The 21,919-nt window shown below is 42.4% G+C and overlaps 1 protein-coding gene across 4 annotated transcripts in view; it reads left to right on the top strand.

Moving 5' to 3' along the window:
• The first annotated feature begins 1,032 nt into the window (after positions 1-1,032).
• The window catches only part of ENAH (ENAH actin regulator), an 89,765-nt gene continuing 68,878 nt past the window's right edge, over positions 1,033-21,919 (top strand). For all 4 annotated transcript variants that reach the window (XM_063391124.1, XM_063391123.1, XM_063391122.1 and 1 more), the window contains exon 1: positions 1,033-1,383. In XM_063391124.1, coding sequence (XP_063247194.1) covers positions 1,379-1,383 — 5 coding nt within the window. In that variant the 5' untranslated portion in view covers positions 1,033-1,378. The remainder of the gene's footprint in view (positions 1,384-21,919) is intronic.

Genomic DNA, 21,919 nt, shown 5'->3' with positions numbered 1-21,919 from the left:
TGACAGTGAGTGACTCCTCCTCACTGATCAAGGAAGAGGTGGTGTCAAATAGCTGAGATTCATGGTAAAATCCCCTTAAATGTGTGCAACCTACATCAGAAATACATATATATTTTTAAAGTTCTTCACTTTTTATGTCTAAAAGTCTAGACACTTATAAAGGAGATGCTTACACATTTGTTTCTCATGCACATTTTTACTACTAGACCCTATAAAACACTAGTATTCATTAGGGAAAAATTAAATTGGAGGTGCAAAAGCACCAAGATGGCTTAACGGCGTTGGGAATTGCAGAGACACTTGCTCATCGCTTTTTTTAACCGAGACGAAAGACAACGGGGGTTCACTCGCCAGCTGACAGAAGGGAGCCGAACACGAGCTGGGTTAAAGTTACTTGTACGGTGTGCGGGGTCCGCTGCGGGTACCGAGAGCAGAACGTAAATCGGCACTTAGGGCAGGCGCGGAGCTGCCGAAAGATGCAGAAATAACATTCCCGTATTTCTGAAAAAGGCTTAGGCCACTGGCTTCTGGGGGCACGGAGGGGCCACTGCCCGCGGTGCTGTCGCCTGTCGGTACCTGCCGAGCTCGGGCAGGGGGCTCGGGGGCTGCGGCCCCGGGCGGGGATTCCCGGCCGGCCAGAGCCCGGCGCGGGCAGCGTGGGGCCGGGCGGGGAGGGGTCTGCGGATGGGTGGAATGCTCACACGCCGGGCGGCGCTGGGCTCCGCCGGCCGGCACGCGGCTCTCCGGGAACCCATCCCGCCCCTCCGCTCCGGGGCGACTCCCGAGGCCGCCGGGAAAGAAGCTGCCGCGGGCGGGCGGTTCTCCCGGGGAGGAGCCACGGCCTCACCTGCGGCCGCCCCGTCCCTCCTGTCCCTCCACCCCCGCCACCCCGCTCCGGAGCCGCCGAGCCCCAGCGAGCCGCCCGGGCACAGCGCGGCGGTGGGCGCGGCCTCCGCCGCCCGCCCCTTCCTCCCTCCCTCCCTCCTTCCTCCTCCTCCCCCCGCCCGCCGCTCCCGCGCCCCCCGCCCGCCGCCGCTCCCGCGGCCCCGCCGGTGTCTCCGGCCGCCCCCGCGCTGCCCCCGCCCGCTCCCGTCCTCCTCCTCCTCCTCCTTTCCCCCCGCCCTTCCCGCGCGGTGGTTCGCTCCTCCCCGCCCCTTTCCCCCACCTCTCGCGTCCCCTCCCACCCCCGGCTCCCCGCGGTGGTCTGGCCCGGCCCGGCGGCGGAGGGAGCGGCGGAGCGGGCGGCGCTGCCGGGCGGGGGTCTCGCTCTCCGGGTCTCGCTCTGCGGGGACGCGGCGAGCGGCGGAGCGGAGCGGGCCGGGGGAGACAGCGCAGCGAGCGAGGCAGCGGGAGCGGCTCCCCGACCGCGGGCAGCACCATGAGGTGAGCGGCCGGCTCCGGGGCGGGCGGCGGGCGCGGGGCGGGGGGCGATGCTCCGCGGCCCCCGGCTCGGGCGGCGCACGGCCGGGAACGGGAATGGGAGCCGGGGGGATCGGCCGGCGGCGGGGGAGGGGGCCGAGCCGAGGGGAGCCCCGCGGTGGGGGAAGGGCCCATTGTTAGTGGCGGCGGGGGAAGGGCGGCCCGCCGTCCCCGTCCCCCCGCGGCGGCGGCGAAGTTGCGGTCGGGGGGCGGCGGCGGGGCCCGGGCCGGGGCGGGGGCGGCCCCGCTCCGGCGCCTCCTCCGGGCCGGGCACGGCGTGAGCCCCGGGCGCCCGGCTCCTTTCTTTCTCTGCCGGTGGTGATTTTTCCCCCCCTTCCCCTCCGCCTTACCCGGCGCGTGTTGCATTGCAGCAGCAGCTGGGCTTTTCCCTCGGTAATCAATAAAGAGGCGCCGGGGGGGAAGGAGGGAGGGGGGATCCCCCTCTCGGCAGCCGGGAAAGTGTCGCGTTTGGAGGTTTGGGATGTAAACACAGAGGTGGCCGCGGCTGGGGGCGGCAGGGAGGGAGGTGGGTGCCTGCCGCCTTCCCGCCGGGAACTCCCGCTCCCCGCCGGCTCATTCATTTGAAGGCGATTTTCTGCCTTCCCGGCCCGTCCCCCCTTCCCCCCGCCATCCTCCCCCCAGCTCGCTTTTAGCGCCTGTTCTGTTTCCATAATCTCCTTTCTGGATTGGTGCAGGACCCGGTGAGAATTGCGGCTCGGTGGCCGAGCGCTGGTCTGGCTGCTCGGGGACGCCGTGCTCCCTGGAGGCCTGTCCCTCACTCAGACAGCTGGGGAAACGAGTTACTCATGCCTCCCTTTTTTGTTCGCCTGGAAGTTATTGTCTGCCTTACAGTTGGATATGAACCTTCTTTGTCTTAAAGACGCGACTGTAAGTCCTCAGGTCCTTTGGAGCAGAGGTCCGGCAAGATTTGCCTGATCAAAGTCGGCAAATTCCTCTGCCGCGTAAAACTGATGAGCCATTAGAATTCCCTGTAAATTACAGGAAAATCCTGAAAAAAATTTTTGTGCGATGAGGACTCTTTCAGGGTACCTTCAAATGGAAAAGGTAGCGTTGCGGTGGGAAGCATGGGAGCAATCTCCCTGCTGTTTTGTTTAGAATTGTGTTCCTGTATTTCCCTCTAGTTTTCTTTGTTAACTGCAGGTATTTATGTCCTACGTTATTTTAAGCTTTGTTTTGTCTTGTGATAATTTATTTTCAGTTATTCATGTTGCTCATATAGAAGTCGGATACCCTGCAAATGAAAAGTTACAGCTTGGAAAACCTACAGTTTGTATCCAGATCTTTTAAGCAGAGGTGTTCTTTTTAATTATCTTGACAGCCTTTAGCACAATGAGTGCTGCTAATCGAGCGAGACTTGGCATAAATACCTTGGGAAGCCCCGTGTAAGTTTGAGTTTCGTGCTGGCCAGAAGTGCTTGGATTGTGCGGGTGATGCTGAGAGAAGTGAGCTATAGCAGCAAGAGTGCTCACTGCTCACTGGTGTAACTGTGTGTGTGCTAGGACCGGTGCCAGCTTGGAGAGAGCACAAGTATTTCTCTTAACCAGCACAACAGGAAAGTGTCTAGGCTGAACCTACCCTTAGGTTGCTTATTTAGGTGTTTGATTAGTTGACTTGCAGCAGTGAGTAAATGTGGGTAAATGAATATATTACTGGCCCTGAAGCTTTCTACCCGCTCGTGCCTGCAGAGCATCAAGCCGGTAAGGGGGAGATGCAGTTGTGATTTGGAGGGTTGCTCTGATGAGTGGTCATGGGGTGTTGCAAGGGAAACTGACTCCAGAATGCTTGGTTCCAGCCCTCTGGAAAAAAAAGACTCAAGCTGTACCCATTAAACTGCACAGGCTAAAAAAATGATGTGGTTAAAGAAGTATTTTCTCTCTATAGAGGCACTCTTAAATTCACTCAGTTTCGTTTAATTGGTCCGACTCCAATACAATGGCAAGCTTTCACTGCACGCTCTCTCTTTGGACTTGTTTAGACTATGGTTGATGGTATATTTCTGAGACATGTTTAAACAATATCTTCATGCTGTATTTTGTTCAGGCAATGACTTTTAATGTACATTTGCTGGTCAAGGCAAGGTCTGATGGGTGAGGAGTGACAGGGTAGATGGGACAAGCAACCAGCGTTTCATATATAGCTCTGTTTGCAGGTGCTGTGAAATCTTAACAGTTTTTACTAAAAATATACTTTTGGCACAATACTGGTGGTCTTATGGAATGAGTAAACTGCATTCTGTCTTTGCTGTTGGGCAGGTAAGTATGCAGCTGGTGCTCCAAAGAATAAAAGAATAGAGGAACTGGGACAGGGAGGGGGAAAGCACCCTCACTTTCTTGCCTGTGCTTTGGCTGTTCTTCTACCATCATGAACCCGAACTAATTCTGATGATTTTGTGTTAAGATCTTGCATTTTGTCTAGGTGATTAGCTGGTCAATTACCAAAAAGCAAACTGGTTTTCCTTCAGTCAGATAATACTAAACATCGTTGTGAAGAGCATCTTTGAATGTTAAAATAATCAGCAGTTGTGTAAGACACAAACACCGACACGACACAAGAATTAATTCTTGCAGAAGTCTGCTTTGTATTCAAATTGAAATGATATGCTATTTGAATAACATCTGTTAGGGGTTTTAGGTTGCAGAGGAACTCTGAATATTAAATATCCCAGTTAAATGCTCTAGCCTGAGTATGAAGTTACTTGGTTCAGGAGCCAGCTGAATAGGGCTGTGTGTATCTGTGTCTCCTGCCCTAGGTAAACAGCTGATCCCCACGAACACCTGTTGTTCTCTTTGTACTCTGGTTAGCTGACAAAAGTGCTGCCCAAATACAGTTTCCTGAATGCACTTACATTATGATAGGTATCCAGGATTGGGCATATTCAGAGAGGTTTCCATTCACCAGCTGACTGGAACGTGGTGGGGGAAGAGGTGAAGATGTAGGTAACAGCAGAGTTTGGTGCCCCTGTTCTAGTAGTAGCATGATTTCCCATCGTATTTGTACAAGAAGAACGTGTGTGAACAGACTTTTATTGTAGCATATGTTGAAGTCTGTATTACGGGAGCTGGTAAACACAACTCTGCTGCTAGAGCTGGGATTCTGCATTGAAGGTTAACTGAATTACCTTTTTTTTTTTTTCCCCTTTTGGTATCAGGCTCATTTTGAGTGTTAAATCCAATAAAAATAAATGAGCTTTACGAGATACCGACTTTTTAAAAATCAAACTGTACAGCCTTCTCTTGGGATTACTACATCCATTTCTTTTGTGTGGGAAAGAATTGTTTTTCATTAGTGTGCTGGTCAGAAAGTGGGCTGCTTAGTCGGATTTCATTACCCAAGTTCCCAAGAACTGGGAAAGAAACAGTATTTTTAAGAAATTTCAAATTTGAGTATTTCCAAAACCCAGTATAATAACTTGGATTTATGATGGGTTACTACACATATCATATATATGTGAATTTAATTCCATGTTTAGATAAGGCAAACAGCTAAATTATTATAGATTTTGCCTTTTCTGAAAAGTCATGTCGTATTCTTGCTTGTGTATTCGCTCGTATTCAATCTAAAAGGGTCGCTAAATTTGTGGTCTCTAAGCCACACCAATATTTCTATGTGCTTACAATTAGCAGCTTTTCTGTTCAAATATGTTGCTACAGAATGCACTTCACGTTATTATTTAAAAGTCAGCATATTTTATGCCTGGGTTGGTAAGCCTTCATTATCTTTTAAGTGTTGTGCTAAGAAAACTAGTACCATACTCACTGTTTACTGAGTGAAAGCCCACAGCTGAAGTAACAAAACATGTACCTTCATTAGGACTAGGAATTCTTGAAGGAACCCACACGTGTTTCCTGGGGCTTCCAGGAAAGTGGAAAGTGTTATTAGTGACAATAGTAGAGTTCAGTCTGCTGCAATAACTGCAGTTATTTAAGGTGGTGAATAGCACAGCAGCAAGGCCATCAGTTTGATGGTGACATTATTGTTGGATACATAAGGTAACTATTTGGAATTGTGCCTTTCATTTTTTATACTTGCCTGAATGGTGTATTTGAAATAAGAAGCTTAATTTAGTTGAGAAATATTTGACAAAATGTTGGAAGTGCAAGCAGGCAGTTAAATTAGACTGGATATGCATAACTGCAAGCAATACAGTTCCTAAAATTGCTTGTATCTCAAGAGAAAAATTGGTGGTGTGGGCAGATTTTTTTTTTCAGGTGGATCCAAGAATTCAGGTTACTTTCCTTGTTCTTAAGTAAACTAACAGATGGACTGAGTCATCTGTCTGATAGAAGCGTGGTCTTTAGCTTGCACTTTATTTGTGACAGTTGCAAGTAATTTTTGGACGGGCTGTTTCTGCCCACTTGATATGCAATTTGACAGCTGTTTTGCCCCCAAGGCCTCTGGATAGTTTAGTGAATTACTTTGATAGTAAAACTATAAATCTTAAAAAAATTGCCGTGTGAATGGAGAGTGCAGGGATGAGAATACAGTTTTTTTAGACAAAGCTATTTATGACCCTCTTAGCGATTATGCTGTCAGCCTCTAAAAATTAGAAACAGTCTGGGAGTGTGTATAATTCAGGAATGCTCTCTGGAAGGGCATGTACAAGTTTTTTCTTGACTCTGATTCAGGGTTTCATGTTTTCTGTTGGAGGTCAGAAAACAAGAACAAGTTAGTTGGCATCCTGCTTCAGGCCACTATAGCCTAAAAGCCTTTTTTCTCCACTTCCATAAAAAGCAGAAACATTTTTCTCCCAGCACCTGTTTCAGTGGATGCTTTGCCCTAAGTGACGTCTCTCGGCGCTGCCTCAGGCATGTGATTGGAAAGACTTTGTAATGAGGGCTGCTTCTTGCCATGCCAGGGCAGCTCATGTGGAACTATTATAGAAGTGGGTTATTGAACCACTGGATAGAGTCATTTGCTTTCATTACTAGAGAGAGCAAATGTATTTTGTGAAACAGGTATTATTCCCTTCTTTGCTTTGACCTTTCATCTAGAATTGCTTTTGACAGTTCATGCCTGCTTCCACTCAGCAGTGGAGAAATACATGTGCCAGCTCTTTAAACATGCAGGCATGTTTAGGTTTTAAGAGTGCTGTAGTGGTGAGAGAGAGCAGAAGATATGTGCTTTTTGTGTTCAATTAAAAAAAAAAAAGACTTCTAGTAGTAGCTTGAATTAAATGTAGCAGAGACTGAAGTCACATCAGCTTTGCTGACCTATCAGCTGTGATATTTGTTGGTGCCTACCTCACCCTTCCATCCCACCTTGCCCTGCCAGTCCTTGGAAATTCAATACAACTACTTTGTGTTCTTGGCCTGTTAGAATGTCCCTTGGGATTAATGTGGGAGTGAAGCTGCTTTTGTATCTGCCTGTATTTAAACCTGCCAGGTGAGGAGCTGCTGTGTGTCCCTGCTGTGCCTCTCCTGCCCTGACTTCTCATGGGTTCTCACAGACCTGGAAAAGAACATGGTTTGTATGGAGCTTTTTTGGTTGAATAATAGACAGAAACTTTTTCCCCTTTTAGAAATAGCTGCACCACCTTATTTTAACTTTCAAATTTTCTAGCATGAGAAATGAAAACTCTAAGTTTCTAATATCCAAGTAATTGAGTCTGATTTGAACATACCCCGTACCAATACTGGTTGTAGAGGAAAATGTTGAATTTTACTTCAAATACTCCTAATAAATTGTTCTCCTAATTGCTAAACCTCTCCCCTGCTCTCATGTATTACAAGTCTCCTTCAGTGTAGCTGTTTCATGACTAATGTTAAAAATGTTCCAGAAGAGAATGTGAATGTTGTGCTTACCAGCCTCTGATGGTGTTATGTGGTGGTGTGTGCTGCTCCTAATGTTATGGTTCTGTAGGCACTTATGGGAGGCTTATGGAACTGCTGCTGGGGAGGTGATGTGACATCCTTCTGGGTCTCCTGTCCAAATGCTGGTGACAGCCTGGTGGAGAGAACGGGACTGTTCAGTGGGATGTGAGATGATGTGTCAATCCGCTTGGGATTAGTCTTTCCAGTTGAACTGCTTGTAATAAGCGCGTGTTTTGGGAATCAATGCACAAGTTAATGTGAGGAATTGAAGTACGACTCTTGTCTCTGTGGGTAATCTTTAGGCAAGGCTCATTAAAAGAAAACACCCTCAATATCCAGGCAAAATAAAAAATCTACTCTTAGTTTCACATATTGAAAATTCTCCAGGCAAAGCTGTTTTATGTAAAAGAAGAATAGTAAAAATGCTTTCAGTTTAGTCCAGAATTGGTCTGCTTCTTTGTGAAGTGTGTGGGTTGGTGTTGTGGGTTTTTTCTTTTTCTTTTTTGTTTTTTAAAATTATGGTAAAGAAAGGTGCTGACACCAGGTGAAGTATGGGAGAAAGAGGTGGAAAGTGATTGCACTCCAGAGGGTGATACAAAAATGCTACTTTACTGGATTGGTGTGCTGCCAGAAATAGCTCTAAACTTCTCATTTGCAGCAGAAATGCAATTGGAAGGGTTTTGTTTGAAATTGTTCTTCATTGTCTTTTCTTCACAAATTTGAAATTCCTGTTTCCTGAACTGGATTACAAAGCAATCTATACTTACTGCAAACTCCATACAGAAGGTGAGGTGAGGTTGCTGTTTGCTCTAGTGTATTTGCCACCTAGTTCAAAACAGAAGAGCTTAAAAAACCTGGAGTTAAAGAGCAAGAGTAATCATTGGTATAGCTAAATCCTGTATTATGCATTAGTTGCAGTTTTATAGCAACCAAAGAAATATTTAAACTTTCTTTTTAGAGGAAATCAATTTCTATGTATGTCCTTAAAGCAATTTCTTAAAATGTAGTTTAATGCCTAAATTTTTTTTAGGCCACTGACTGCTGTCAGTTTGTTGCAGGTGAAATACAGTGAAAATAGCTTTTGACTGAAATGCTTTGAAGGGCATGTAGTTAAGGTAGTATTTTATTGTGGTCCCATCTGGCTCCTGGTGAACACTTCTCTATTTCAGTTGCATAAACCAGTATGTCTTCATATGTGCTCATGTCTGCTAGAAGTTTATATTTTGTGGAGATTTCCAGTGAAGTTGCATTTTTTCCTATTATATGGGATTAAAAATGGAAGTACTAAATGGAAAGATGATTTAAGATTCTGTTGTAGTTCATGTTATTTCCAACAAAACTTTCAGTGCTGCTGCATTAGTGGTATTTTTACTGGCATTGGTGGAAAGAGGAGGTTGGTAGTTTTAGGTTCTATTCAGCTTTCTGGTTGGCTTTGCGAATGTGACTTAAACATATGCTCTGAGTAAATCTGGGCATTGAACCTGGTAGTATTGCTGCCTAAAATCACTAGTTCTTCAAATAACTTATGTTGAATATGTGGCTTTTTTGAGGTTCCAAGCTTCCAGCTCCAGGCGAGCAAGAATTTTCCTTTTCTAGCTAGTCTATGTCATTCATGTCAGTAATGCATTACAATGAACACTATATACTGCTACTCATTTTGAAAACTTGTTTTCTCCCTGTATCTTCCTGTTCTATAAAAATCTCATTGCCCTTTGCTTTCTTTTAAAAGCTTGGAGTCTTCTATAAACAGTGCACAGTGATCTGTACACCTTTTATTTTATCTCCTGTGTTGAACTCTTGTTGATATTTGAGGAAAGTGTATGATCCTTTTGGCAAGCCTTAGTCCATTAAACAATGCTGACTCTTCTTTAGAGTACCCAGCCTAAGTTTAATAAAACAGATTTGTTTCAAAAAATACTTGTTGGATTTGTATTTAAAACTGTACACAGTGAAGCTTTCCTAGAAAACTTGTACTGTATTCTTGAATGCATTTGCAAAGCCCATTTTTATAAATCTGCAATTGGCTACTGTGGATGATGGTAAATGGAGTTTACAGCTTCAGGATAAACATAGTTACTTATTGTCTGAAATAGATGCTGTGGCCAGACTGACAAAACAGTGAAACCTAATCCAAATGAGCTTAATTTTGGCAGAGATAATGAATCAAAATAGTGAATGACAGCACTAGGCAAATTATCAGTATTGAGGTTTTGCATTTGTGTATGAGCATGCTACTTGAGAACAGGTATGGTTTGGTTTTGGTTACGTGCTACTCTAGCAGAAATACTGATTTATTATTTTTAAATTATGTTTAGAGGTACCTTTTTCTTAGTTCAGAATACTTGTGCTTTGAGAGGAATCTCTGAATCTAGTCAGAGATTATATTATATTTTAATTTATTGTTATACACTGATCTACTTAGTTGAATCATATTAGTGTGAGTAGAACAGGAGGATGGTGCAGGAAGATGTATGTATATGAAATATATTTGGAACACAGGACTGCTTTCCTAGTCAGATATGAAGCATCTGGGCTGAAGCTGAGTCTGGAGACAGTAGATCTGTCTCTGGTCTCCAGTAGTCAGAGCTTTTTTCCCTTGCTTAGAGCCTGCTGTTTGAGGGCTGAGGGAAGACGTGGAAGACCTTTCCACTTCAGTGTTGTTCTGACCAAGAGAAGGCTGAGGAGAGAGGTCCATTTTGGAAAACTTGCAGGGAACCTGTGTCTGGTCATGAGTGGGAGGATGAGGAGATGAATGATTAGAGCACTTGAGTAGTAAGTGTTTGAACTTAAGCACAAGCTGAATCCAGTAGTTCAGCTGCTTCTTTAGTGTTAGGTGTCTTGGAGAGTAATCGAGAATGAGGTTTTGTACCATTTCCTTGGGAATGGTTTCCTTGGGTTTTTAGCTACTGAGTGGAAAGGCAGTAGTGGCTTTTGGATGAAAATTTTTACCTTGAGATTGAGGAAGAAGACCAAAGCAGTAAAGAAATATAAGAACTCAGTCAAATAGATTTTGCATCTTAAAGATCTCATGCTGCAATCTGAAGGATTGCGGTGGGACCATTGTTCTGGTTTCCACAGTGTAGTGTGATGAGAGCAGCCGCCTTTAGTTTGGTGATCAGCTGTGTTAACTGCATTATATATGAATTATCCTCACAATGATTACTGCTGCACTTTACATCTGACCTTGCATCTGAGTTGTGAGGTGAAGAAATCCGGACTGCTGCACTCAGAGGCTTGATTTTGTATTCTGGCAGTATCTTTGAGTAGTCTGTTCATAAAGTTTGGAGGAATAGGGTGGCTTCAGGCTTCTTCTTTGGCATACTGTAAAGGTGACTTTGAAACCAAAGGATATTCCTTTTGTTTTGTGTGCCTTTCTTAGTCACTGACAGAGCAGGGTATGTTCCTGTAATTGTCACTGTTTCCAACAATAGCTAAATCCACAAATGGATGGCAGTAAGACAAACACAAAGGTTGCCTTGCAGGTTGTGAATGCTGTTGCTGTAGCTGTGTTGCTCTAAGCTGATAAACATGACAAAGGTTTTATAAGGAGAGGCAATACCTTTTATTAGATCACCTGCTGCAGTGGTGGGGAGCAGGACACGGGCAATTTCACAAATCCAAGGGCTGAGTTCCTCAGAAAGTTGCTCAATTCTTTGGAGACACCATGTGGAGATTTTGTACTGTGTGGATTGTTGCAGATACAGGTAAATGTTACTGTGTGGTTTTTTTTTTTCTTGGAAGCTCATGGTTTTAATGTCTGACCTCATAGGAATATTTGGTGTAATTCTTATTTCAGAGATAAGTCAATTGGGTGCTTGAAAACAGGTTAGCAACTATAGGACATATTTAAATTGCTATTTGTTTTTGTATTACTCTACAAAGATGATGTCTGATGTCTGCATAAAGGAAGTGATGATTGCATTGCAAAGAGCAATGTCAGGAAGTAAACCTGTGAAAATACTTTTCAAATGTTGCTCTTTCCATGTAGAGCATGAAGATATATTTTCCTTTGAAGCATCTGACTACTGGAAATCACTGGGGGAAATGGATGCTTGGAGCGTCCCTTTTAAAGAGCCCATCTCTTATTTTTGTGAAGACATAGTCTTGGTTACTAATGTGACTTTTGTATAGTAAATCTGCAAGATGCAGATAGAAGTGGATTGCATTGCAAGGGTTGCATCTTTAGACATGACTAATGCTTAATAATACTTAATAGCAGGATTTTATTTTTTGCCTGTTGAAATCCCCAGTTACCACAGGATAGAGGAGTGCACTGTTAAGCCAATTCTGAGTACACTGGATATCTTGCCTTGAATTTCCATGCCTTCTTTTCTTAGGGAAGATGCAAAGCAAGCAGCCTCTCCTCTTGCAGTGCTCCCTGCCCCAAAAGTAAAAAGAAAACCTTGATATGAAGACTGTTCATATAACAATGAGGAATGCTTGCAGGTTTGGTGATCTGTGTAGTACCAGTCTCAGCATTCAACAGATTTGGAATCCATATATTTGAAATCTCACAATTTTTCCTCCTGCACTGAACTTACCTCCCAGTCCTTGAGTATGTCTGTGCTTGGGGTGGGTGTAGGGAGTAGACTCACCCCAAAGCCCACTCCTCGGGAATTTTGGTTGTAACTCTCAGTGAGATTACCCTGGTCTTGTCTGGGAATGGGGAGAGTGTTTAAGAAAGATCTAGCAAAGAAACAAACACCTGACAGAAGATTCTCTCCAAACTGCTGGAATATATTTTTATATAACTTACCATATATCAATATATCAATTTCCCAACCACCTGAGTGATTGTAATTTTCTTGTTCTTTTGGGAACATGGGGAAATCTTACACAACTCATACTGTTGTACAAAAAACTTTCCCATGAAGAGGCACAGAGTTTAGATGTACATACATTGTTATGAAATCTGAAGATAAGCCGGTTTTAAATTCAAAGTAGTTTGGGTAGGTGCTCAGTTTTAATGTTTTGTAAGACAAAACCAATCCCCCAAACAAAGCAAAGCAAAAAACATTTAGAAATAAAGCCATAGGATTTTCTTTCAGAATTTGAGCGCCTTAATTCTTTTTACACAGTATGAGAGAAATGTAAAATGATGAAAGTGTTTCATGCTTAAGAATGGAAGTTCTGTGCATCTGAGAACTTTTTCTTGATCATTACTATAGAATTAAGATCTTGCTGGCCATTCTGCACTGCAGCAGGGAATCTTCTCTTGGCAGCACCGTACTCTCCAGCCACTTGAATGCACAGAATCATTTAAATGTGGAACAGAGTAAGTGCTGGAGATAGCATCTTTGGTGGACTGGTGACAAAGGTAATGTTTATGCTGTAGATGTGCTGTTTCTCAGGAAGACTGGGGTTAATTGTAGCTTGGCAAGTAAAAAAAAAAAAAAGTTCCATATTGTTTTTCTGCAGTAGATTCCTGTTGCTATGCAACAAACAGAATGTCACTTAGTACAGGATATATTAAATTGGTATTCCCGGCACATCTCTCTGCCCGTTCATTTTATACTTTAGCAGGAGGGTATGGTTTGGCTTCCTGTAGCACTGGAGTATGAAGTATGTATTTGAGCTGCTATTCTGGGGCTCGCTGGAGCCGCGGTGACGTCAGTGCACTCGCAGAGCCTCTCTTTGTTTTCGGATGGATGGGACACCTGTGCAGCACAATCAGCCTTCCAAGCAGGCAAAAAGGGGTGGTGGTGATCTTCCCCGAGGTGGGATGGCATTGCCAAGCAACATGTTAACACTTCAAGAGGGAGAAATTCGGTACATGGGAAAAATATTAGGCTGGGGATTGTGAAAACCTATGTACGTGATGCAGAGAAAGTTAACGCAGATGGCTCTATTGGAATCTTTAAAGCAAAATATCTGGCTAATTTTTAATTATTAGATTTAACTGTAATGTTTGAATATGTTCATACCTCCTGTGCCTACCTCCCCATTCCCCCCAGTGCTAAACCCGACCAGTCTGAGCATCTAAATTCTGTACATTTGCTCTCAGTGGATTCTGGAATAAATGTTTAGAGCTTGTTTGGGAAAATTACCCTCTGTGGCTCTGGAACCAGTAATTAAGTAATGGACAAATGACAACATCTGGTAAGGCATTATTTTGTAATCTAGTTAGTCTTCTGTAGTGAAAAACAAGGCAAAAGTAATATTTGAAATCTAGAAGGAGGTTAATTTGATCTTTGCTTCAAAGTCTGTCAAGCAATATAGATGTCTGAAACTGGAAGGCTGAGGATTTGTAATACTGCTGTGGTTTTGTAACATATGCATTGTGTCTCAGGTGGCATGATGTTTATGCTGTGTAATAATCCATTTTATTATAGTCTGTTTTCAGAATTTTTGTGTGGGTTTTGAAAGACAATTCACAAAATTTAAACTGAAATTAAGGTAGATACTTAAATTAGCAGGTCTAATACTGACACTTTCTTGCTCTTAGAACTAACGTCTCTTTAAATCTGAAGCAGATTTAAAAATAGCTTTTTTCTTAAAAAAATACTATAGTAAATGTACTTATATGTGGCTTATTAATAAAGCAGAAACCAAAATAGAGAGTTGAAGTAAAGCTAGGAAAAGATTCAAAACACCTCTCAGTACTGGTCTCTTGCTTGTTTTGCCAAGGGGGTGTCTCTAATCTATAAAGCATCATTGAGCAAGCAGCCTTTAGTAACACAAATGCCTTTCTCGTAGTCTGATGCTTAATTCAGACCTCAGTGCCAGGGAGTTGTGTGCCTGTTCTCAGGCAGGCCCAATGAAAAACCTTTGCATACACAAAGAAAACTTGATACAACCTAAAAAATTCCTGCTGCATTTGGTGAGATCAAACCTGAGCTCTGTCGCAGAAATGATTTAAATACATGGACAGGGATGCTTGGGGACTTTTTGCTTTCTGTTTTGGGAAGAGGGATCTCTGCTTCTGTTGCACAACAGTTTGGTGAGGATGAGAACACTGCTTGTGACGTTCAGTGCTATGATGGCTTGTTTCAGTTCTATCTTTTGGCACAGGAAACAGTAGGAATTTGTAAAAATGTCTCTGCTTCTTGAGAAGGGAGGGAGAATGTAATTTAATTGTGAAGATAACATTTTCATCTTTAATGAAGTGAACTTACTTTAGTGTGTAGATGGAGAAGATCTAAAATCTACCCAGGAAATTGGGAAATTTGAGGTATAAATTTAAAGTAGTGTGCTGGTAGACTGCTTAGATAAATCTTAAAGGAACTCAGAGTAGAAAGTGGATGGAAACACTAGTAGTTGCACAAAGAGTATTTAAAAGTTAAGTTCAGGTGCTGTGCTGCTATAAATATGGCTGTGACAAAACAGTCAGCTTTTCATATCCGTCATCTTTCCCCCTAAATTGAAATTAAGTTGGGGCAAATCTCAGAATTGTTACCAGTGGTCCGAAGTTCTGTTTGGCTGTTGAAAAGAAATCTATTCAATCTTTGTGTATATGTGAGCAGTGACACTACCCTGCTAGTTCTTGGTTATTAGTTAATATCTGTATGCATACACCAGATGCAGAATTATCACAAAAAGGATGTTGGAGCATGTGAATGATTTTATGCTATTTTTTCCTCCCCTGCAATAGTGCCTGGGTTCTGGTTTGCAGATAGAAATAGATGGTGGTTTGAAGCCTGCTTTTTTTTTTGGCTTGTTTAGTTTCTTTCTCCATTACATTGGTTGGAAAGTCTCTAATGAATGAGGTAGGGAGCTGCTTGAAGATAAGATTATTTCATGGACTCAGCTCAGTGTTTTCTGCAAGCACTGACTGCTTCTTATTTTTCAAAGAATTCCTGTCCTTTCGTGCTGGTTGAGAGTTGTCAGGGGTGTTCATTAGCTGTGTCCTGGCCTGTTTTCTTACTGACTAACTTAAGACTGTGGGCATGATCTGTCAAAACATTAAATTATTCAGCATCTGCCTTAGTCCCTCAAAGCAGAGAGAGTCTTAGATGGCCACTGAAGACAAAGGCCTCTAGATCATCTTGGATTAAATGAGCAACATCAGAAGACTGGGTGCACCAGTTGTTGTGCTTCAGCTCTCCCATGGAGGAGACAACTTCCCGTCTGTTTCTCCTTTAATTTCCAACTTTTGCTAATTTCTTAAAAAGAAGCTGTGCTCAAGTTTGAAGCTCTCAAATGCTATATTTTATGACACTGTGCTTAAACTGTGAATAGCTTCTGAATTTGGTATTCAGAACAAGTTTTGATTAATGTGCAAAAAACGTCACTACACATTGAATAATGAAGAAACCTACTTGCTGTTCGTTTACTCCTCAGTTCATCTATCCAAAGTCAGAGGCAGTCTGAGAAAAAAGGTGGGAGGGGTGAGAGGAGTAAGTATGTAACTAAGACTTTTTAATGGTTTTACAACTGCAAGTCACTCCTTCCTTCATATATAAGCAACCAGGACTTTGAGGTGTTCTTCACTCATGTACTTTTTTTTTTAACTTTGATTTTTTTTTTAACCAGAATACAGTGTGATTTTTCGTGTTTTTTAAAAATTGAAATAATAGCCAAACATAGTGTGTCATGATATTTGAAGGAGTCACAAATTTGGAACAGCTAGATTGTCAGCTGCATGTGCTCCCTAAAATCACTGTACTTCGTGGTAGTTCTTGTCCTGTGAATAGAGCGTGCACATGAAGGAAGCTGAAACTGTGAATGTAACAAGGTGTGCTTGCCGGGGAGGAACCCAAACTCCAGGGACCTGTGGTCTCCTTGTACTGTGCTTAATCAGAACTGCTAGCTTCAGCCAAGCTAACATCCATCAATAGATATCCATCAGCTTTTAAGACAGGACTGGAACACTTTGTTCCTTGTCCTAATGTTTTGTGTGGGTTAGACCTGGTGGCTTTCTCTGAAGGTGCTTTGGATTGGACTAAGTTGATCACTCACTCCTTTACCATACAACTGAAAGGTGGGCAGTGCTCACCTGACTGGGACAGTCCAGTTCAGTGACTCCTTTTAGATGATTGGAAGTGCACCTGTCCACAGTAAATGATGAGATGGTTCACTTTTGTGAGTTTTGAGTACATGGCAGATGTAGGCCTGGTTATTAAGGAAGAAGGTGTTGTGGTACCCTCTGAGCAGCAAAGAACAGCTTTTCAAAATAATTGTGCATGTTCTCTGCCTAAATCTTTGGATGCTCCAGAGAAAAATGATGCCAGAGGCCCTCTGGGCAGACAGATTTTTCCTGCAGGCTCTGGTCTGCATGTTGCAGTTTAGGCACCTCAGTTTAAATGTATCTTTAATCTGAGATGGTATCACCTCTATTGGGAAACTTCTTCCCATTCTGAATTATCCTTGGAGGGTTTGTCTCACTACATTATTTAAATCTTCCTTCTGTATATTATGGCTTCCATACTCACTAACCATGGACAGTACAGATCAGCTTATTCTCTCTGAAGCTACCTCTGGTGTGTGTGAGGCTTTGTATTTCTCCCGAGTTGGAAATAAATATTTTCAAGATTTAGCCCATGAATTTCATTATTTCTCATTGTGGTCTGTTTTTAAGACCTCCTGCCAGTTGTTACTCTCCACTTGGTCCTCATCATTTGGAAGCTAAGGCCGATTGTTGTCCAGTCTGTCATGTACTGATTTGCATCTGTTCAGTGGAACGTGTCTAAATGTAGACCTGAACTTGTTTTTTCTGTCACTCTTCCAGGATGCCAATATTAGGCAGAATTCTTACCCTGTTTGCATCTTCTTCTGGACTCCTGTCCTCTCTGACAGCAAGAATACTCTTCCATTTCTTTGTGGTTCTGCTGCAGCACAGGCATTGCAAAGCTGCACTTGATATATTTTCTCTGAGTGTAGCATCTGGTGTCTGAATAAGGTTTTCAGATCTCCTTTCTGCTCTCCTTACAGTAGTTTTGCCCTGTAAATGCTGTCAACAACAAAGTAATTCAACAGCATCTGCCCTCTGTGGTAATTAGTGTAGGACTCCAGAAGAACTGGAGGAGATTACACTTATTTGATATCATTAGTTCTTAAGTGGCATTAAAGATGCATGTGTTATCTTTTAGCACTGTTTTTACTAATAGTCTGTGCTGGTGATTTTCTTATGATTGAAGTTAAACATAGGTTCTTTATAGACATTACATCCTGCTTCATTCCCCTTTCAAAACCTCACATCTGCTCTGGATGTAACACTGGGCCATGGCTCCTGCAAACCTGGTTGACATCCCTCCATGGGCTGAGGCTCTGAACACCAGCTGAAATACAGTAGTTTCATGGAAAATGTTGCTGAGTTTCTCAGCTTGGAATTGTGTTGGTTCAGTGCATGCCAAGCAACTGCAGTCTCCTGAAAACTGAGGCTTGTAGCTACGACATTCAGGGTTTTCTCGTGGGGAAAAGGTACATAGTAAATGCAGATACAAAATATACTAAAAAAGTCATCAGTCATGGTTGAAGCTTGCAAATTTTTGCACGGTTGAGAAAATGAGCTTTGTAAAAAGCAGTGTGGAGCAATCTGTTGCCGGTATCACTGATAGTACTGCAGAGAAAAGTCTGAAGCATAAAGAATGGGAATGGTGTGAGCTCCCCTGGAAATGCTCAGGGATCGCTTTGCAAAGGATTGCCCTCTTGGGATCCAAGCAGGGTGGACCAGATTATGGCATAAGATGTTGGGCTACAACCTGCTGATGATAGCCTGGGAGAGGGGAGGAGGTTGGTTTTGCAGGAATAACCCTCTTTTTACCGTAAACTCTTCTTGCTGTAGTTACACAACTGCCCTGTGCTTTAAATTTCATTCCCTCACCGTGGTACCAGTGTGTTGCAGGCACCTGATTAAAATCCTTTCAGTCTGGCCCAGGCTGTTGTTAGCTGCAGTGGATTGTAGCAGAGCTCTGTACTGAATCTTAAATTTGCTCTGACTTTCAGCAGAAATTCCATGTTTTCAGCAGAATGAGGTATATTGTCATAACAGGAATCTGTATAGTTTAGAAACCTTTATGGAAGTCTAATGCATTAGAGGATGTTTTGTGATTTATAGTATGTTCTTCTACAGTTTGTAAGTCTAATCAGTTTTTAAAACAAAATGTTTTACTTGAAACTAAATCTCTGCTTGAAGAAGCTTTGTACTATGAGATATTTTTGCTGAGTAGTAATTAGCAGTACTCCTGGCTTCTGCACCTAGCAAAAATATTACCTGAAGAGACTGGTGGTTTGTCTCCTTTGTACATGCTTATTTGTGTTTCATAATTGTCTGAAAGTGTTGGAAATACTGCTAGACTGTGTTATCAAATACTAATTTTCTGTGTAGCTACTTGGTACACTTAGGGGATAAGCTTTTAAACTGGTAATCATGGATTATTTACTTCTATTTGAAACTATTTGAATTTTTATTACAAAGTGACAGTATGATCACTTATGTCTGCAAACCAGCTTGAAAACGTAAGAACCTTTGCATTTTGCTTTCCTTTTGTGTTGCAACAAGCTACTATGTGTAGTTATGGTCTTTTCATGGAATTCTTTTCATCTCCTGTACGCTGCTGAGTATCTTTAGGCTTAAGTGAGTAACTTCATGCTGATTGTCTTCCAATGGGATGTCAGGCTTAAAACGCTTCATAGACAGTACATAGTAACAGATCAAAAGAGGAATGGCAGTGGGGAGAGTGCCCAAGCTTATCCACCAAATTCCATGTACAGAGAGAGCTTAACTTACTGTTCTAAGTAAATCCAGAGGTGTGGGGTAAGTGGCCATTTTTCCTATCAGGAGCATCACGTACCTTTCAAAAAAGAGCGCTGCCTTTTGCTCCCAGCTCCCACATCTTTAATGGGGCCAGCAAAGGCACAAGTGAAATCCTGAAAGAGATACTTGCATTTTAAACTCTCTCAGTGGTATTCTTAACAGAACAAATGTTCATTTGGCAGTGAGTGTTTTTCTGTCAGCTTTCTGCCAAGGAAGCTTTCCAGGTGATTATTGTAGGATTACAGATACCTGTTGATGGGATGATCAGGAGAACATCCACAAGGCCATCTCTATAGCCCAGCAGTCATGCTACCAAAAAATGTAATAGGGTGAAGAGGGCTTAATTGCTAGTGTTTTTTTACAAGCTTGTATAATGCATATAGCCATCTTCCTTGTTTTCTGTGTTTTTACCTATGATTTAGCTCAAGGTTTTGGAATCTAATTATGCATGGCCAAAGTAGATGTTGTTATGAAGGCTTACCTGATCAGTGCTTTGTCTGAGCTTCACTAAGTGCTGATGAGTGATGTCTAGCACTTGCTAAAATTGTGTTTCATTGCAAGCTTTGTAGAATTAGAGGCAGAATTTTTGTCTGAAACTGTTATCTGCTTTTTTGCCGTTCTTTTCCTAAAGTTTTTGAAGTAAATGGAACGATTTTTCTAATGTTAATTAAAACAATTTAAAAAACATTTTATTCCTCTAGAGATCTCTAAATTTTTTTTTCAGTGATTGAGACTAATTAGACAAACTGCAGCTGAAATATCAATCCTAAATTTAGTTTGCATTTTAAAAAATCTTTTATATGCCTTGTTTGCAAAACAGGTTACTGTCTAAAAATGAGACTTTTTGTTTCCTGGCTTAAGAATGTCTTGCTCTATGGTTTAGGCAAGGCTTGGTCAGCTCAAACCACTTTAGAATCTACTTGCTTGTCTTTAGGGATAATAGCATAAAAAGCATTTTAAAAAGTGGCTGCAGGGTACAGAAGGCCCAAGACTTCCCCCAGCATTTCCACAGTTTGGGGAGAACTTCAGTGACAGCCTGTGTACTCCGTGTGACCATGGCAAAAAATGCTGGGATTATTTGCAGCTCTATTTGATCCGTGGAATGCACTGCATCTATTGTTAGCTCTCCAGCTGAAGCAAGAGCTGGAGTTGTTTTTCTCTTTTGACATTGCAGCAGGTCTGGCCAGACACTGCTGTATCAGTCTTGAGCAGTTAAAGGTGATAGGATTGGCAAACCTCCCATCCTTTTAGTAGCTGTGGGGAAGCTGAGATGTGGGAGATCATAACTTATGTAGTTGGGATTGCTTTAAAATCCTTCAGAGGACTGCAGGCAGTGTCTCCCTGCAAGCCTGTAAAGTTCACTGTGTTCAGCTTTCCTGTTGGGTTTAGTGTCTCTTGGAAGTCTAAGCGCTTTTCCTGGATAATTCCTTACCACAGAGATTAAACACAGTGTGTGATAGTAATGAGGGCAACATTGTCACATCTCGCCTGTAAACACGCCAGCCTCGCCAGCACACGCACACGTGCTCCTGTGCTGCTGAGATCATCATCTCTTTTTCTTTTATTTTCTCTTCAGCATGAAATTTGGATATTGAACTCCTCACAGTTTCTTCACAGAGCTCACAGATCTGTTAGTTGTCTCAAGTTCAGTCTTATTCTGCATTGTACTTTCTGAATTCCTTACATCTGATAGCCTGCTCTCAGAGGGGCATGGAGCAGTGCTTTTCTGGTGTTACCTGATAACCAGAGAACAGGGCTTGTAGGGACTGGATTTGGGTTGATTGGTTTGTTATGAAATATTGGATAAAAATATGTCAAGAGTAGTGTAGCAGTAGATTACTTATGAAATAATGCAAATAGGTTTGAAAACTTACGTCTAAAATTAATGTCAGATTAAAAAAAAAGCTTGCCAGCTTTTCCTAGTGGTGATCCCTGGGCAGAGTTGCTGTTTATTTAAACTGGGACTTCCTTCTGACTACTTAAAACAATAGAAAATGACTTTTTATCTAAAAGACTTTGCTTCCTATCTTAGATTTAACTGCCTTGATAACAAAATAAAGAAAACAGGATGTGTAATTTAAACAAGACAGATACCAGGGTTCTGTGATTCCCTGCCTATGGAAGGAGTTAGATTTTGTGGGAACTACAGAGATTTTAATATTAGAGTAGCATTAGAATTGGAGAAGTGCCCTGCTGGGGCAGACCACTGATCATTGTCCTGGAGAGTAGCAATAGGAGAGGCTGCTTGGAAGAAATTGCCAGCAGCCCCATAGGGATCTCTTTTCCTCTGCCTCTGCCAGAACCCTCGGATCCATTGTCTGTTTTGAGGTGTTTTGGAACATGCCTATAGATTCCTTTTATTTTTTTTTTTTAAGAACCAGTTACCCATGAATTCCTCTAATTCCTTTGTAGCTTGCTGATCTTATCTCTCTCCATAACTTCCTGTAGTAACAAAGTCCAGAAATTCACAATCTTTGTATGTAACTTTTTAACCTTTAGGGTGGTAGGGATTTATTTCCATGAAGTCAAATCAGAAGTTCAGATTTGCAACTGCTTCCCTTTGCCCTGTCACTGTGAGTTCTTCTGTTAAGAAGCCTGGTTTATGGTATGCAGTGCAGTACAGTGAATATATTTCTTTGCAAGTAAAATAAAAAGGAGGAGCAATCATGTTGCATGTGCTACCTAAGACCAAAAGGGCATTGTTAATTTTCCTTGGTGTGGATTAAGTGGATGTGCAGATAAAGGAGTTTAGAGTATCCAAACAGTACCTTTGAATTTATTCCATTTAGCAAATAAAGGTCTGCATTAGTAAGGGAAGATCTTTCTAAACATTTTGACAATTTTTTGACAGGTTACTTTGGTGATTGCTCTAGCAGTCTGTAACATTTTTATGGCACCATTTCTATAAAAGTGTTCTTTGTGTGTCTAGCACAGAGGCAGTGCATGTTGCGTAATTTCTATGGCTGGAGGGAAG

This window comes from Prinia subflava, chromosome 2, assembly GCF_021018805.1.
Source record: "Prinia subflava isolate CZ2003 ecotype Zambia chromosome 2, Cam_Psub_1.2, whole genome shotgun sequence".
In the NCBI taxonomy this organism is placed as follows: Eukaryota; Metazoa; Chordata; class Aves; order Passeriformes; family Cisticolidae; genus Prinia; species Prinia subflava.
The sequence above is the reverse complement of the archived record's forward strand: the minus strand, read 5'-3'. Positions and strand labels throughout refer to the sequence as shown.